At 43.6% G+C, this 19,506-nt stretch overlaps 1 protein-coding gene across 2 annotated transcripts in view; it reads right to left on the bottom strand.

Annotated features, from left to right (window-relative positions):
- The window catches only part of IMPG1 (interphotoreceptor matrix proteoglycan 1), a 94,433-nt gene continuing 74,927 nt past the window's right edge, over window positions 1–19,506 (bottom strand). For both annotated transcript variants that reach the window (XM_004270100.3, XM_012533128.3), the window contains 3 exons: window positions 6,387–6,552; window positions 1,562–1,634; window positions 1–78 (listed from right to left, as the gene is read on the bottom strand). In XM_004270100.3, coding sequence (XP_004270148.1) covers window positions 1–78; window positions 1,562–1,634; window positions 6,387–6,552 — 317 coding nt within the window. The remainder of the gene's footprint in view (window positions 79–1,561; window positions 1,635–6,386; window positions 6,553–19,506) is intronic.

Genomic DNA, 19,506 nt, shown 5'->3' with positions numbered 1-19,506 from the left:
TTAATTTCCTTCCCAATCTTGATGGTTAAATTCTTCATATCCTACGGTCAGTAATTCAGAATTTCTTTTCCTGGTTACCTGGAAGAGAAATAGTTTTAAGAGATTAAAAAATGTCACCCAAGGTCAAACCAATGAATGGTTCATTCCAATATTACCTCTGCTGGTAGATGAGATAATATGCTTGCCATTTAGGATATATTCTTTGAAAGGTGGGAAAGATTCCTAACTTTACAACCTACTAAGAATTCTTAAACCTACTATCCTTCTTAAATCTTCTCAGACTGAATCACTGTCTTGAAGCAGGGATGGCAAATCATTTGTGAATCAAAGTCAACATGTTCCCTTCCAACCATAGCAGACATCATTACTCTAAGCTGCTTCCTCATTTGAAACGTAGTTCCTAATTCTACCTGGTACTTCCAGATTCAGTTGGTGTATGCTTCATCCTGGGCACTTTATTAATATCAGATCCTGTGTCCTATTGTCATTTTATGGCCCAAGTCTGAACCTTTTCTGTCTTCTCAATTTTCTTTGTTTCCGGAAGTCAAAATGGCACACATTATTCCTTGTGTGCACTTGGACACATGAACTTATGGTTAGCGTTTGGTGTAATGGCCTCAGTATCCTTCTGGAGTGTATGTTGACCGTAATGACTAGTTTCAACTGCAAACTTTGCCATGATTGTTTCCATCTAGCACTATAGAGAGAGAGAGACCTCAGGTAGAGTGGACACTGGCTGATTACCACCCAATTTTACCATCCAAGACTAGTTATAATTTTTGAAACTAGGTAATTTTAGGCTAAAAGTTATCGAAGGTATTTTTCCAAAAGTTATTTAAAAAGCTCTATGTAGGCTATATTTAACCTGCTTATTGGATAAGTTATTTCCCTTTGTAAAATAAAATTTAGTCAAAAAAGTTGATTGAATGGACGAATATTTTGAAAGAGACATCTAGGACACTGGAAGGAACACTTATCTGAGGATGAACTTTTAGGAATTTTTGAGGTTACTCATTGTTCACAAATCATGTTTCTTCATATTTTTCCTTTAGCTGATTATTTGAAATAAAAACACTTTATAAGAATATATACATATATACATACATAATATACATATACATGTGTATATATAATATATATACATGTATATAGATAATTACATATACGTATATATTATATATATATATATATGTCTATATATATAATTACTCAGTTCCAGGAATATAAATCATTATGAGAAATTCAGTGTTGTTGAAATGCATTTGATAAATTGCATGTATATTTTAAAAGAAAAGGTTAGGAATATTATAAAATACTTGGATTTTTTCTGTTATTTTATTGTTTTGTCTACACATTTCAGTTAATGCCAGCCCCTGTCTCTATACTTTTTGTACCAGGAAATGCCTTTTTCCCTCTGAAAATACTAAATAAAAAAGCTTGGCAAATAAAGGAAAACTGCTTTTTCTTATCTCTATTTAAGAGTCAGGCCCAGAAATGTTTTTAATTTCCTTCAAAATTTATATTCAGTAATTAAAACCAACATATAAAAATGGGATTTTACCTTGTTATTTTGCTGATTTTGGAACTTTTTAACACTAGTTTCATACACTTGGTTTCTAGATTGATCTGGTGACCTGCAAAAGAAAGCAAACACAAGATATCCTGTTTCCTGGGCTTATCAACATTAAGCGCAACTATGGCTTTCTACTATTTTAGTTCTAAAATTATTAGGACAAATGAAAATAGCGTATTTTTGCAGGTGCCTCCATTAGAGTTGGAGGAGATATGCTTTGTGCACCAGCCCACCTCTGCCCCGAGTTTTGCCTTCCAGTTGGCTTTACTGTCTCATAGGCAGTGGTCTCAGAAGGAATGGACAAAGCTCACGGGAAAGATGAGTGACAACTTTATCTTGCAAGAAGTGGAGTTATTTTTAAAGTCAAATTCTGAGTTATGGTTACTGGAAAACAACTCTGCAATAATACTTTGTTCATACAGTTTTAAAAAAACTTTTTAAAAAGTTTATTTTAAAATTTGATGTATACAATTCCAGACTTTTCTATGTACATATAATTTCTGACGATACTGTATAAACATTTTGCACCTTGCTTTTTCACACTTTACATTATAAAATGGGTGTAATATTTGTGAGATATTTTATGAGATATGTTCCCTTATCAGTAAACTCAGTAAACTCTTTTCTTTCTCTCAACATTCTGTCCATTATAATATCAAGGAAAGGGGGAAGGAGCGTATTATTGTAGGAAGGAGGGAAACCCTGTCCGGCCCTAGTGCTTGATAGGAAGAAGGCAGAAGAGTGAGGAGAGACGCGTGGTTTGAAGAGGTTGAGTAACAAGTTCCTTGTTCCTCCTACCACCAGCTAAGGTAGCATTTTGGGTTCCTACTTGCCCTGGTTGGGCAAATTGGAGGCTCCAAGAATACCAGGGGCCGGGACTTCCCTGGTGGCGCAGTGGTTAAAAATCCACCTGCCAATGCAGGGGACACGGTTCAATTCCTGGTCCGGGAAGATCCCACATGCCGAGGAGCAACTAAGCCGCTGAGCCACAACTACTGAGCCCACGTGCCTAGAGCCCGTGCTCTGCAACAAGAGAAGCCACTGCAATGAGAAACCCACACACCGCAACGGAGAGTAGCCCCCGCTTGCCACAACTAGAGAAAGCCCGCGCAGCAACGAAGGAAGACCCAATGCAGCCAAAAAAACAAAAAACAAAAAACCTGGAGTCAGGACTAAGAGATCACAGGTGAGGGGACAATGGAAATGGAAACTTTTCAAAGGATCTTGTAAGACAAAGAGGGCCAACCCCGCTCTGCCATACATCCAGATACCACCTAGGAGAAGAGAGGGGAATGGGAGAGGACCTTTGAGCCTAAATATACCAAGGGAATTGAGTTGCCTAAAGTGATTGCTTGCACTATTAATCACATGGAGTTCTTAAAAACTGGACTGGATTATATTAAACTCCAAGCTCTCCCTCTCTTATCTCCCCCTCCCCTACTATCCAGTGGAGAAAGGGCTCAAAAAGGGAAATAGGAATCGATTCTAGAGGCAAAAAAAATGGACCTCCCGCTACCCTGCCCCATCTGAGGTGTACAATGAGAGCAAACTTGTGATCTTGCTGTAGTTAAAACAAGTACTTCCATATTATTAAAACCTCCTTATACATGTCACTTTTATCATCATTTACTTAATCTGGCCCCTATGTTTGAAATGATTTTCATTATTATAAATAGTGTCACAGAAAACACATTAGCCCTATTAAAATTTTGGACCCCAAATCTGCTCCTTTCCATTGTTAACTGGAATGATAGCTAATGATACTTATTATTCCATATATTTGCTATGCTTTTACTTACATATTAGATTGAATCATACAACATTGTCAATATTTGATGATTTCTAACTGGCAACATGGCAATGCAATACGATTGAAACTAATATACTTATAAGTACATATTTTTGTTATTGATATCTTATGTAAACAGGATCTATTATCCTGAAATTTACTTTTCTCATTTAATGAAATGTCCTGGTCTTTTCCTATGGCAGTTCCAGTAGACTATATTACCGCTTTTAACTGCCATGTTCCACAGTGAATAATATACCACACTATGGACTTAACTGTTCCCCTATTGATGGGCTGTGCAATTATTTCATAATTCAAAGCAATGATACTGTGAACATTGCAAAGTGCAATGATTTTTGTAGGAATAATTGTCTAAACAATTATTTACACAGTAGAGTATCTGAGTCAAATTTAAAATTTTATAGATATTGACAAATTTCTCTTGAAAACATGTTTTTCCAATTAATACACCCAACAGCAATGCCTGATAGAACTAGTTTTCCCTGATGTTACCCACATTGGATATTTTTGACCTCTTGCCAAACTCATGAGTAGCTAATGATATATCCTCATTGTTTTTAGATTTCCCTAATTACTGTGAGATTGAATACCTTTTCCTATGTTTCACGGGTCATTTGGATTTCTTCTATGAACTTGCCTCTATATTCTTTACTCATTTTAATATTAGTATGTTCGCCTTTTATTGATGTGTAGGAGCGCTTGTTAGTACGGATGTTCATCCTTTGTCTATAAGTTGTAAATATTTTTCTCTCACCTTGTTGTTTATCTGTTAATTTTATTTATGGTGTGTTTTCCCCTATGGGGAAAATGTCTTCTTGGATTGAGGTCTTATTAGGGAAGCCTTTTTTTAGCCTAATTTATAGAAATATAAAAGAAATTCTTCATATTTTCATAGTTTCAATCTTAGGTTTGAATCTTTGATTTGAATTGATTTGTGTGTGGTAAGAAACTAATATTTTATTTTTCTAAATGGAAGGCCAGGTGTACTCTAATCATTATTGACAAGTCTATACTTTCCCTACTGATTTGAAATGCTTGTTAAAATAAATTCTTTGATATATAGGGCTTTGTTTGGGGCTTATATATGTTCTGTTGATCTATCGTCTAGGTCTGTGTCTATCTTAAGTGCTTTAAATATTATTATTTTATGTATTTCTATCTTATAGAGCAGCCTCCCCACCATCGTACTTTAAGATTTTCTCTTGTACATTTTTATTTCCAGGGGAACTTTAGAACCAGAATGTCAAATTCCATAAAGAATTCTGTCAGGATTGAGATTAACTCAGAGAAAACTGACAGCATCATCATAATCTTCCCTTACCTGAACGGATACTCTGTGTTTTATGTTATTTGTTAAGAAGCTTTATAAATGTAATTTCATATACCTGCTGCAGCAACCCAACAGGGGTTTTTTATTGGTCTCACTATCCAATGAAAAAAATGGAGGTTTAGAGAAGTTAGGAAATTTGTTGAACGTCACCTGATTAGTAAATTGCTAAGCCAACATTTTAATCACAATTTGTCTGACTCCAGAATATTGCTTCTTAACTCTTATTGGATAATGGTCTTTAAAATGTTACTACTTTAAAGGAACAGGGTATGTTTCATCAAGAAAAGGGCTCAGTCTCTCTTGTTTCTTGTCGATTGTGGAAGCAGCTGGCCACAAGTGCCCCTGGTGGGAAATTAGGGACAGCAGCCACAAGAATGAATAAGAGGACAGTGACAAAAACAGGATGATCTAATAAAGACGTGCGTCAAGGTGATCCTCGTGGAGGAAATGTTCAAGAGTGTGTGATTGGAAGCTCAGGACTGGGGAAGCTCGGGACAGGCTCGGGAGAAGACTTCTGAGGACAGAGGTCCCCCAGGCAGAGCTTCACTGGGTGACACAGGACTTGTTGAAGAATTAGGACCCACTGGGTTCCCTGTTTGTTCATAAGGCAACCTACGCCCTAAAGTCTAGTTTGTGAATAGAAGGCCAATTATATCTTACTTCCTTTTCCTCCTTCTAAAGAGCTTCAGAAGTGAAGGACTGATTCAACGTATAACATATCTAGAGAATGGCTTACCATGTAAACATTAAAAATGATGCCACAGGGACTTCCCTGCTGGCGCAGTGGTTGAGAATCTGCCTGCCAATGCAGGGGACACGGGTTCGAGCCCTGGTCTGGGAAGATCCCACATGCCGTGGACCAACTAAGCCCATGAGCCACAACTACTGAGCCTGTGTGCCACAACTACTGAAACCTGCGTGCCTAGAGCCTGTGCTCTGCAACAAGAGAAGCCATCAGGATGAGAAGCCCACGCACCGCAACAAAGAGTAGCCCCCGCTCGCCGTAACTAGAGAAAGCCCGTGCACAGCAACGAAGACCCAACACAGCCAAAAATAAATTTAAAAAAAAATGATGCTACAGAAAATATTTAATGACATGGGACAATGTTCTAAGTAAAAAAAGCTGACTCTAAAAGAAGCCAGTCTAATTCCATTTTGCTTTGGAAAATTCTATGTAAAGAAGTACATCAGTTAACATGATGAATTATACAGGCTTTTCGTCTTCCTTCTCATCACTTTCTATGTTTTTCAGCTTTCTTATGATGACAGCTAATGTGTTTGCAACCAGGGAAAAACTCAAATATTAGACACATAGACACGGATTAAGGTAGTAGGTCACGTGGTGTTCTGTCTTAAAGTTGATGCAGCCTCTTTTTTCTTCCCTTACTGGCTTTAATGAAATCCTGCAGAAAGGCTTAGGGCCAATGGTTCTCAAAGTGTGGTCCTGGGACCAGCAGCAGCCGTACCTGGGCCCTGCACAGACCTACCGAATCACAAACAGCCTCGCAGGGCCCAGCCATGTGTGCTTTCACAGGTTCTCTGAGAGATTCCGGTGTTCACTGAAGTTTGAGAACCATGGCTTTACGGGATTGCATGAATTCATGCTAATGATGGGTGTCTCAGAAGCCTGAGTGACTAATTCTTGGGTCTGAGTGTCGCGGTGCTAGACCCACCTGCACGGCGCTCCCTTCCCTGGGGTGTCGTCACAGTCTTCTCCGGAGGCACAGGGCCCAGGGTACCCCGCTCGGCAGCGACACTCGGCTTCCTCGGTCCACTCATTCCTCACACACTGGGCAAATTCGCCACAGGCCAGGAATTTGCAGGGGTCTGCTTGATCAGCTGTAAAAAACAGGGCAGATTTTATTGGTGCAGGGACGCCTGAGCAGTGGATCCTGCAGAAGTCAGAGATGAGGGACCACATAGATTTGCCATCACCCCACTTTGTTTTTGTTTTTGCTGTACGCGGGCCTCCCACTGTTGGGGCCTCTCCCGTTGCGGAGCACAGGCTCCAGACGCGCAGGCTCAGCGGCCATGGCTCACGGGCCCAGCCGCTCCGCAGCATGTGGGATCTTCCCGGACTGGGGCACGAACCCGTGTCCCCTGCACCGGCAGGCGGACTCTCAACCACTGCGCCACCAGGGAAGCCCCATCACCCCACTTTGGAGTGAGTTGTACAAGAGTGAGAAAAGAGTGGAGAGAAAAGGGAGCCACACATTTCTGTATCTTTGATAAATGAGTTTATAGACACACGTCATAACATATTTAGCTCCAAACATAATTTTGCACAAACTCGTGTGCATCAGAATCATCTAGAGGCCTTGTTAAAACAGACTCCTGCCCCCCCCCCACAGTTTCTGATGCAGGAAGTTTGAGGACAGAGAATTTGTATTTCTAAGGCACTAACAAAGGGAACATTAAAAAAATTCTCTAATGCAGATGATGTTGATGTATCTGACCTGGGGAGCACATTTTGATAACCACTGTATTAGAGAATTAAATTTTTTTCCTGGGCATACATCTGGAAAAGACGAAAACTCTAAGGCAAGAAGATACTTGAGGGCTTCCCTGGTGGCGCAGTGGTTGAGAGTCCGCCTGCCGGTGCAGGGGACACGGGTTCGTGCCCCTGTCCAGGAAGATCCCACATGCTGCGGAGCGGCTGGGCCCGTGAGCCATGGCCGCTGAGCCTGCACATCCGGAGCCTGTGCTCCACAACGGGAGAGGCCACAGCGGTGAGAGGCCCGCGTACCGCAAAAAAAAAAAAAAAAAAAGATACATGCACCCCTATGTTCATAGCAGCACTATTTACAATAGCCAAGACATGGAAGCAACCTAAATGTCCGTTGACAGATGAATGGATAAAGAAGATGTGGTACATATATACAATGGAATATTACTCAGCCATAAAAAGAATGAAATAATTCCATTTGCAGCAACAGGGATGGACTTAGAGATTATCATACTAAGTGAAGTAAGTGAGACAGAGAAATATCATATGATATCACTTATATGTGGAATCTAAAAAAATGATACAAATGAATTTATTTACAAAACAGAAATAGACTCACAGCCATAGAAAATAAACTATGGTTACCAAAGGGGAAGGAGTGGGTAGGGATGAACTGGGATTAATAGATACACACTACTATATATAAAACAGATAAACAACAAGGTCCTACTATATAGCACAGGGAACTATATTCAGTATCTTGTAATAACCTGTAATGGAAAAGAATCTAAAAAAATATATATATATAACTGAATCACTTTGCTGTACACCTGAAAACATGGTAAATCAAATATACTTCAAAAAAATTTTTTTTGTTCATTAGGTTTTTTTATTTTATTTTTTTTTTGCGGTACGCAAGCATGTGGGATCTTCCTGGACCGGGGCACGAACCCGTGTCCCCTGCATCGGCAGGCAGACTCTCAATCACTGCGCCACCAGGGAAGCCTCATTAGGTTTTTTTAAAGGCAAGCATTTTCTGCAGAGATGAATTGGTGATCTTATATATTTAAGATGAGAGATACCTTAGAAGTAATAAAATAGTCATTTATGGACAGTTTTGAGAACTCAGGATGATTTCTTGATTTAAAAAAATCTCTTTTTCTCAGTCTCTTGTGATCCCTAAGGCCCTCACGAGAGAGGTTCTTTCCTTTGGAAAATTCAAACAGACCTCAGGTCTCTGTTCTTTTGTCATCAATTGTTCTCTTTCACTCTATTCTTATTTCTGTAAGATTGCCTCAAGTTCTTTGTAAGGTGGAGTACAAATCAGGAGAATCTCAGACAATTTAGCTCTGGAAGGCCTGTGGCCCCTGCCAGCCCCTTCCCTGTCTTTCTAGAGCTGAGCCTACCGAGCTCTCGGGCGGAGAAGCAGAAGGCCCACGTCCCCACGTGCTGATGGCAGAACCAGAACAGGCCTCTGGTCCCCAGACCACTGTTCTCTTCCGCCCGGAAGGTTTCCTGTTGAATCACATCAGCCATTTACCCTTCAGATTATTTCAATAAGCCCCTATTGTGTGTTAGGAACTAGAGGACAGGCAGTCGGGTATGAAGCCACTCTTTCAAGAGCCCTAGGGGACAATAAGACATATACACAGATGTTTCTACACAAGAAGCCCAGTATCTTGTCTAGTGTAAGGGCTCTCACTATGAGGATACGTTAGAGAAGAGCTATCTGGGAGGGGACTGTTGAACTGTGTGTCTAAAGTGGGTTGCATTTGATGTGCAACGACTAGGAAAGGCACTCCGACTGGACCCAGCATGAGCAGAGGCACAGAGGTGGGAAAGCAACTGCCATGTGAGGAGGGGGCAGGGGAAGCCCAGCATGGAGGAGAGCAGAGACTCGTGCACACGGAGGAAGGGAATTGAGACTGGAGAGGTACGTTCAGGCCAAGCTCCGGTGGGTCTTGAATGTCGTGCTAGGGAATTTGGACCTTACAGGCAGGTGGGAGCCATGGAAGATTTGGGGGCAGGGGAGGGCTGTGATCAGACTTGTGCTTTAGAAAATATGTAAATAGATCTTAGAAGTTTCAGAATTAGGATTGCTTCCGTGATCGTCTGGTATAGTATTTCCCAAGCGGGAACATTTGCAGAACTCCAACTGAGCAGGATTTAGTAAGTTTTATGTTAAAAATAGGTTTGGTGGCTAAATAAGTTTTTTTTTAAATGCTGCATGAAATAAACATAACCGGTTTCTCTCTCTTTCCCCTGGACTCTCTCTCCCTCCAGCTGCACCCCCTTCTCTTTTTACTTTTAAACCTCTTAGAGTCATTAATAAGCGAATATCTATTGCGCATCTCCGAGTGAAGGCTGGAGTCAGCCGCTTTGCCAAGTTTACTGACCACAGAAGCCCTGCAGGTGTGTGGGGTGCAGCTTGTGGGGCGAGAATTCCACGGACCCTCGTGTTCACTGTCCCGATCTAGCGCCCCCTCGTGGTGGAAAATGAGAGCGAGGGGGCTGGCTAGACCAGCCCAGGCGGAGGGAGGGCGAGAGCAGGTCCTTGAAAACATACTTTGGGGTCTCCCAGCAAAGTAGACCTGCTACGTTTTTACGTAAAGTTGTATTTCTCTGCAACTTGAGGGTCCATATGGACAGCCAGGCCTGGCTAATGCGAACGGGTTTCCCTGCCTCACAGTTCTAAAGCTGGCCATGCGAAGGGGTCCTTGTCACTGTTTAGAAAATGACTCAGATTTACCCTGACAACCCAGGTGTTTCATGTCCAGGGCCTGGTTTAATAAACAACAGCTGTCAGCAACTTGACAGCCAGGACTGCAGTCCTGAAAGCAAAGGCCAGGAGGGAAAAGTCAGCGCCTCCACTGCCCTCTTTCTGCAGTGGAGAAATAGATTTACCTGGGAAAGCAGACTGAATGCACCGAGTCTACCCCTCTGAAGAGTAATAGGAAATGTGTGATAATCAGGTGAGTTTCCTGTTTAAAAAAGTGTTTCTGTTTTTTTTTGCGATACGCGGGCCTCTCACTGTTGCGGCCTCTCCCGTTGTAGAGCACAGGCTCCGGACGCGCAGGCTCAGCGGCCATGGCTCACGGGCCCAGCCGCTCCGCGGCATGTGGAATCTTCCCAGACCGGGGCACGAACCCGTGTTCCCTACATCGGCAGGCGGACTCTCAACCACTGCGCCACCAGGCAAGCCCAATGTTTCTGTTTTACCAATATTTCCTTCAGCCCAGCCAGGCATAGTCTATGTCTATGTACCAGAAAAGCTGAACAGAACACAGTAAGGCAACACTGGAGAAATGAATTTATCCAAATCTGGGGGCCATCAATCGGCTATATTTGACAAATAAATGCACCTAGTTTATAGATTACTTGCTTCTCCCATGTCATTTATTTGGGACCAGCCTACAGAACAGTACAAGACTTCACGTCACCTAGTTGTTTTGGTTTGCTGTGTACGTCTTCCTGGGTCCTAAGACAGTCATTCAACAAATACCAAATTGGCCCTTCAAACTCTTTAGTATTAAGAATTCCAGTCCAGCTAATTGCTTTAGATTTTTATTTTATCCATATTTAAAACCTTACATTTGAGGCAGAATTTTAGAGCTAGAAGGTATTTTGGAGACCTTCTCCACTAGTTTGCTCACTTTGCAAATGAGGAAGCCAAGACTCAGTGAGGTTGAATGTTGCCAAGATCAAGGCTGTTTGCGCTCAAGTCCTCCCCCTTTCCCCCGGCCCCCCCATCTTGTGGACTGTGTGAGGACAGGTTCCAGGGAAGGAAAGAGTTCCAGGGGGAGCTGTTGGCCATGGTTTGTAAAGGCAATTTCAGTTAATTAGAATCGTAACAGAAGAGACGAATATTTACATTAATTTGTGAGGCAACTCTTACTGCGTCCCCTCCTATTACCTTAAAAATGTATGAAAAATTTTTTTCATAAGTAAAAATGACCCTCTTTACTTACATATCATTCTTTGAGGGACACCTACAACTTTGGGCTTTAGGCTGATTCTGCAGAGGCAGGGCCATAGAAGAGGAGAGATGGTTCTACGATGGATGAAAGTTTAACTAGTAGAAGTTTCTTAAGCAAAGCTTTCCCTACGTTGTTATTTCCTTTCTTTTTCATTCTTCATTCTCCTTAGAATGATGGACTCATTCACGAGTGGACCACACAACTATTTGCCTCTTCCTTAACATAACTCCCCGGGACATGCGCAGAACAAATTGGTCTAAACTTCCTGCACTTTGCTCTTGATTTGGTCAAGATTAATAATCTCAACATTATGCAGCAACAACCTAAAATGCTCTGTTCTGAATGTGGTGTGTGGCATGGAAAAAGGGAGGACAAGACTTGAGATCAGCAGCCGGTCAGGAAGAGAACAATTAGCTGCCATTTTCTAGAAGGATATTTTCAAGTCACTATCAGGTTGTGTGTGGATTTGCGGAAGTGAGGGCCTCATGATGCCTTAGCCTCCTGGGTTTACTTAAATCCCCTTTAAATAGATTGTTTTGATGGTGCATACTCCCAAGAGGTTTCTCTATAAGCCTGCACCACACCCAGCAAACACCTAGTATGATTTGGGACATCCTCTGGGCTTATCATAACTGCTTGCTAGCAAAATGACTTAATATTCTATCCTTAATCCATGTGGATAGCTCTTCTGCAGAGCAAATTGGACAATCTCTCTGTAGAGGCAGCCCAGGGCACTCAGTGAGTTGACTGTGTTAGTAGCTCCTCATTTGCAGCAGGTGGGAAAGGTCCAGGTTCATAATGGCACTTGGTCCTTGGCTTCCCACGTGGTTTCCAAACATAGTCAGAACACTGGTGTCATTTCATTTCAGGCCTTGTCCCTGACTTGGCCTCAGAAATCATGATCCTGAGCCTCCAGCTTCGCCAGGAGAACAATGGCAATTATCTATATGAACTGGGAGCGCACATGTAATGAGGGTTACTGTTTGTTTAGCACTGTGCTGGGCACTTTAAACATGTGTCTTCATTAATATTCACAATAATCTTCCAGAGTAGACAGTGCTGACCTCATTTTCCCAGGTAAGGAAATTGAAGCCCATTTTAGGTAGTATGACCCAAGATTAACATGTTCAGCTTTTGACATCATTTTAGTGGTTTCAAATATGGGGTTTCCAGGAGGCCCTTCAGGGCTTGGAGGGGTGAATAGGGACGAGGGAGAGAGCAGTGGGGAGGCGAAACTCGCCAGCATCTCCAGTCTCATTGGTTTACAAATCAGATGTCCAGGAAGGCTTTCCTCTGAACCTTAATCTCCTAACTAAAGCAAGCTCAAAACCCTCATCTGCCACTGCTCCTTCATGAGGCAGAAAGCTTCCCTTATAGAAAGCACAGTCTGACAGACGGTGGCTCCACATTTCTTTCTGTTGTTCAAATGTGACAGCAATGAACATGACTTGTGGTAATGGAGCTGCCATGTGGGGCTTGGATCATTTTGAGATTTCCAGTGCATGCACATTTTATGTAACAGTTTCTCCCCTGGATTTGCTTCTATCATGTCTTTGGTGTGCATTTCAAAGGTCTTGAAAAGTATTCCCAGCTGCTGACTGAGGGAGGTGGTCTCTCAGTCCTATATCATGTGATCAAAACGCATTTAAATGAATACCCCCTGCCTGCAGAGGACACTTGAAATCACTTTACAGTTATAGTTAAAAAAGATTACGATCCAGGTCATCAAGCAGCTTATAAATCCATAGGTTCCTGATGGTCCAAGACTGTCTTTTTTCCAACCCTCTGTTTCTGGTCCCAAGTGCACTCATGCCTGAAAATAGACTCTTGTTTCCCGCCAGTGCTCTGAGGGTCTCAGGCCCACCTGTCACTAACTCCGGTTCATTGCACCCACCCCTCCCCCCAGATCGTCCTGTCACTTGTACCGCATCCTTGGGGCTGAGTATTGATTGTCTTTCTGCCCTTTTCTTCATCATTCTTTACCATTTCACTATCCCCTTCCCTTGCGCGGTCCTAACACTCACGTGCTAGACCGGAAGTGAGGCATCTCCTTTAATCGGGTCCCGTCCTAGGGCAGGATTTCAGTTCAGTATGGCTGGAACTCAGGCTTCGTTTGGTCTGGCCGGGGCTGAGGGCCTGTTAGGACTTTTCTGTGGACTTTTTTTTTTTTTTCCTGTTTGTTTTTTAACATTTTAATGCGATGAAACCTAGTGATCGCTAGATGGCGCTCAATAGCAAAAGAAGTAGGAATAGATTCAGGGGATGAAATGATAAGAGCCCGAACTGATTTTTGTCTGCTTAAAAGCCGCTGTGCGGAGCGCACCGGTGGAGGGAGGCGAGGTCCGCCTGGAATTGGCGCGGTGGCAGAATCAGCTTCGGGGGACCGCTGATAGAGCCCTTAGGACGCCGTGATCACCGCGGCAGATCGGGCCTGGCCGGCTGGGGCAGGTGGTGCAAACTCCTGGATCATCTTTTCCCATTTCAAAAAGGCAGAGACAGGGCCCCGGAGTTCCGAGGAAGCCGCGACCCAGCCTCACGTCTGAGAGAAGTGGGGAGCTGGGGCCCCCTAACCCCCGAACAACCTAGGCTTTGCGGTCCCGGCTTTGTTGGTGGGGAGGAGGGCGTGTCATTCCTTTCCTTGGGGCATCACGGAATGACAGCCCCACACATCCGGATCGATGGTAATCTGCAGGGCACAGGACGCACTAGCCCACCGACCGTAATTTTAGGGGCTCGCGAACGTGTTTTAAATCCTTTAAAATCAGAAGAAAAAAATTAATATAATCCAACCTGCATTATATCTGTCTCTATACCACCGCAGACATAAAATATAATTTTAAAGATTTCTATTAATATTAATGTTTAAAATTAATATTCATGAAGGCAAAGGGTCTAGAGCCCAGGAAATCCTAATGCAGCGCTGGTCGTCTGACTGCTCCCTTCTTAAGGCGTGAATGTCATTTTAATTCAGTGCTTGGTGCTGAGTACTTAGTCATTGAATAAATGTGGCGCCCTTCTGGGGGTTTGTGTGGGGAACCTCACCTTCCACACAGGCCCATCGGGCTTGTTTTCCCAAGTCCTGAGAACGTTCTGGGCTTGGCCGCACCTGCCGCGGAGTGAACCTGCTCATCCCTACTGTCAATGCTGAAGCCTCCAGGAAGGCACCCTGGGCGAGAAGAGCTGGTTCTCAGCAATTATCTGTGGCCTTGGGAATGCAGGTTCGCATCTTTGGGTCTCATTTCTCCCTTCTATAAAAAAGGGGTAATGAAAGCAGGTGATCACTAACATTCCTCCAGCTCAAATAGAAATCTCCCATTCTAGGTGTCCTACTGGAACAAAGGCATCCGGACCTTTAGCCGGGCTCCAGAACTGTTGCGCAATCCAGTGATTAAAAGAACTTAAAAAAAATCTACATTAAAAGAACTTAAAAAAATCTACATTTAAGTTCATGTTTATTGTTATTTTATTACTGGCCAAAAATATTTTGCTTATGACTTATTGCCAAAGGGTAGGATTAGAGTGAGAATAACTATTCAATGATACGTAACGCACAGCATAGTACTATGCACGTGGTTGCAGCTTAATCCACGTTTGTGGAATTGAGTAAGTTATTAATGGGCCTTCTGTCTGGCTTGAAGGGGCATGCAATGAAGAAACTTAGGGTTTCATTTCAATTCTCCACCATTCTCAAGAAAACCACCACAAACTCTTTATAGGAGGCTCTCAGTAACATTTCCAGGGCAAACACACATGTCTTACCGTGGACAGAGGGTTGAAGAATTCTCGCTCAGTCATTTTTGTATCAGCTAAACTGAGGTGTTCTGGGTGCACTGATCTTAGGGCCTGTGTGTCCCAGGATGTGGAGGGGGACGGCTGACAGCAGGGGCTGTGGGAAGTGACCCTGCAGCTGGGCTGAGTCCCAGGCTTGTGTGGAGGGTTTGCATTAAGGGGTTGGATGAAGGGCTCTGGGAGTGTCTTAAGGAAGCTCCGTCGGGTGGTTCGGGTGTGAGATGAGGGCACAGGTTGAAACGCTGGAGAGGGGTGAAAGGTATGTGGCAGTCCAGCTGGTAATGGAAGCAGACATTAACAGAAAATCCCTGTGGTGGCACCCCGGGGGGCACGGGGCAGCAGCAATGTAACCCTAGGAGACTGGCCAGAGACCTAGGAGACGGGATGGGGGAGCTGGGGAGAGTCTCCTGGAGAGAGGATTCGTGTGGCTGCCCCAGCTTGGAAGGGGCACTCCTAGCAGAGCCAATCACCAGTACATGGAAAGGGGACATTTGCAAGTTTGGGACTTTTGTTTCTGAGAGAACGATTTTTTGGTTTTTTTGGCATTCTAGAATATGACAAAATATTGTAGGAAATTTCACTTGGTGAAATGTAGAACCTAACAGTTCATCTAGGATTAATTAGACTGAAGTGTGTTGTCACTTTTTCTAAGTAGATTAAACAGCCTCTGTATACCCAGTAGGAGGGCTGATAAGACTCCTTTTTATAAAGAGGCAGTAGGTAGAGTTGAAGGAAACACACAAAGCTGCCTTTGAATTCCAGCTCCAGCCCTTGGTGGCTCTGTGACCAGTAAAAGGTAAGTTACTCACAGTTTTAGGAAACAGTTTCTCCAACTGTGTAATAGGGGGAAAATAATAACTTTGTGTAGTTACTTATTAAGATTAAAAAATAGTGTCAATCAACAGTAGCTGTTATCATTTTTATTGTCATTATTGTGATGAGTGACATTTACCATCTTCTCAGAGCTGGTGACTAAGTGCGAATCTTACAAATGATGCACTTTCCAGAGAAAATGAGTTTGTTGGTCCACATTCTGGCCGGAAGCATCTAGGATGCCAGACCGTAGTTAATTTCAACGTTTACCATTTACCAGCCTTGAGTCTGCCTGTTTTTGAGGAGGAATTTTAGGAATTCAAGGAGAGAATAAGTCAGGATAAGTTATATGTAGTTTTGCATGTTAGAAATCTTCAACCTGCACACCTAACTGGCATAAAAGCTCTACATGCTTCTGAAGAATTCACAGCAGCTTAAATGAAAGACAACTCTAGTTGCTGCGGGTGTCAGTAGAATACTGAGCAAGCCGTGATTTATTGTTTTCAGTTGATAAATCAGATAGTTCTAACGTTGGTTTATACTTTTTATATCAGATGCATTTATTCAGGGAGTTTCAAAAGGTGAAAGGCAAACCGCACACAGTACCAACAGCGTGTGTGGCTTCTCCTACCTGTCTGCGCCTCTGCAGATGCCATCTGGCCTGACAAAGTGCTGACCCTCCTTTAGAGGACACAGCCAGACGGCACGACGCTGATCTGAATGTGGGGTGAAATTCATCTGGAAATCTCATGAGGGTTTTCAGATTCTATCTTCTTTCTTCTCTTTAGTCCCAAAGTAGTAAAGGAATAATAACCCCCCTCCCGGCATTGCTACCATAAACCACTCTTCCACCCTGACATTAGGCCAAAAGAAAAGAAAAGCACTTGATTGGGTTTTGTTTCAAATTTTGCAAATGGAACTAAATAATTGGTCTGTCCGGGCATTGCCTATAAATATAATAAAACTGGGGCAAAGAAAAGAAATGCTACATTCTCTGACCAAGAGGGCTTTAACAGTCCCCTCAGCTCAACTAAACTTTACACTGGCTTCTTTCTTCAACCTCCCTTTCCTTAGAGTGAAACTGAGTGGGACCCTTGTGGCTCCTGGGCATGGAAATATTTCTGTGTCCCCCATTTCTTGTAGGGAAGACTCTAGCCTCCATGACCTTCCCCGAGTTCCAAAGGGCAGAGTCGAACAGTTGCTAATCAGGGAAGGGAGGGAATGCAGAGACAGGGGAGGAGCTGTCAAGAAACAATAGCACAGCCTTGGGGCAGGGTCCTGGTTCCCCCTCAAGGGATACACATGACAATATCTTTGAGATCTTCACAGAACTAAACCCCCCAGCAAATGGAAGATGTTAGCATTCTTCATTCCAGAGAAGGCCACCTGAGGCCAGATTAAAGGAACAAGAGAAGCTTATCAAGAAAGTACATGGCGGCTTCCCTGGTGGCGCATTGGTTGAGCGTCTGCCTGCCAATGCAGGGGACGCGGGTTCGTGCACCGGTCTGGGAAGATCCCACATGCCGCGGAGCGGCTGGGCCTCTGAGCCATGGCCACTAAGCCTGTGCGTCCAGAGGCCACAACAGTGAGAGGCCGCGACTACATGAGACCAGATTAAAGGAATGCAGGCCCTGAACACACCCTAATCTTATCAGCAACGCTGCCCTTGAACTATTGCTATAAAACTCCTCACCAAATCCTCGCGGGTTGGGACACAGTTTTGAGGGGCATGAACCCACTGTGACCCCCTTTTGACTCGGCACCGGTGCACAGAGGCTGAGTTTTTGGCATCAAGAGCAGCCAGTTTAGAAAACTTGTAAATTCTTCCTCTGCCCCTTTGAGATGTAGATCTCTTTAGAGCTTCTTGCCAGAATGATGACTCCTTCTCCAGCTCTTTGGCCTGCTTGTGTCTTTTGGTTCGACACCCATCAAGAGGGGAACCCAGTTTTCGGGTAACACTGCCTCAGCCTGGCTTTCCCTTCCCTCCATTCTGAGCATCTTTACTCCTTGCTTAGTACCCAAAGCTGCTCTCACAGTGGAAGAAGTACCCCGCCACTCCCAGAAATGTCTGCGTTTTCCTCCTGCCCTTTCTGGAATAGCCCCTCCTTACCCTCCCTTGCCTGGGCCCACCACCATTCTACAAGGCCCAGCCCCTATGGCTGTCTGTCTAGGAAGGCTGCGGTGACATTCTCTCACCTGGGGAGAGTGAATTGCTCCTTGCTCTGTGCTTCCTAACATTTCTGTTCATATCCTGACTATAGTGTTTAGAGAGTCTCTGACTTTTTTTGTACATACTTCTGTCTCTCTTGTTAGACCTTTTGCTCCTTGGGGCAGAGATGGGCTCCATCCACCTTTGGGTCCGGGGTCTAGAATAGCGCCTGGCTCTAGGCAGACGGTCCCTAAGTGCTTCCTGAAGGGATGAATGAACAGAGTCCCACATCATTTTTGCATTGTCATTTACTTGTCTGACTTTTCTGTAACAGCCAAGAGAAGGGCTGGAGAGAGCAAGAGGCTGGGAAATCTTTGATGGTTTAAGAAAAATCCCCCAACATTTAGAAATAAGGAGAAAACTGGATGACAAGTTGCCTGGTAAACAGGGATCATTGTGGGCCGACCCGGCTAAATGCCTGCATTTTTACAGCCGGCCAGCTGGATTTTTACATTTTCAAATGATTATATAGGCACCAACATAATATCCTCAATTTTGCCTTTTGTCTCGTAAGGCCTAAAATATTCACTGTCTGGCCTTTTAAGAAACACTTTGCTGACTCCTAGAAGGAAGTAACTTGGTTTGACCTACCATTTACTATTGATTATGGCATTTTACAACTCTATAAAGTTAGAAGCTATCGTAGAGAAAGTGGATAAGATACAATGATTGTATTTTCTGTTTTGTATTTAGATTTCATCATTTGCTTTTGTTCTCTGTTTATATAAGATCCCTGTTTCCACATCCTCTTTAAACCAGATTTATCATCTAACAATTTACTTATTAATGAGTCAAATAAGACTGTGGCATATGCTCACTGTCTATTCGTATGACGTTCATGCTTTTCACATTTGGGGGTTTGGAGGAGGCAGGCTGGTGGCTCCCGGGCTGGGGGACAGTGTACCTGAGGCGGGAGACCCTCTAGTGTTGTGTAGCCCTAGTTTTAGTCTGTGTCTTCCAAGAAAGTGGTAAGAAAAGTGCAAAGAGGCAAGACACCCCGTAACTTAGTGTTGCTGTATTTGGCCATCCTGGTTGGGAAAAGGTTGAAATGATAGGACACATTCCTCATTTTCCAAGGAAAGATTCTTGGGCTTCTCTCCCGTAGACAAGCTAGGTATTTATTCCGGATGTACAGTATTTCCCTTTCTGATCCTATTTCAAGGAGAGTTTTCTCCAGTAAGTTCAAGCAAATACTTATATGAACAAGCCCGAATCAGCAAGGCTTCTTCTATTGGCTAAAATGGCCTTCGGGTGTTATCTGGCATTTTGATGGTCGGTGCCCTGACCCTGTGACCTCTCTTACTACATGCTGGGGGATGGGCACTGCTGAGCCTCCACCCAGCCTTAGACACTAGAAAAGACCATGCCGGCAACAGAGCCAGAGGCCGCGTGTATTGGGATTTGAGTCCTTGTTCTCTAGGAAGCTGAAGTCCTTGGGGTCCAGGGACCTGAGAGGCAGCGTGAGCAGTTGGGTGCACTGGTTGGATGTACTAGGAGGATGTTTTAATCAGCTTGCCTGTCAGTCACCATGACAGCTTACACTTAAATACACCACCGTG

The sequence above is a fragment of the Orcinus orca genome, chromosome 12, assembly GCF_937001465.1.
Source record: "Orcinus orca chromosome 12, mOrcOrc1.1, whole genome shotgun sequence".
Lineage (NCBI taxonomy): Eukaryota > Metazoa > Chordata > Mammalia > Artiodactyla > Delphinidae > Orcinus > Orcinus orca.
This window is presented reverse-complemented; position numbering and strand designations above follow the sequence as displayed.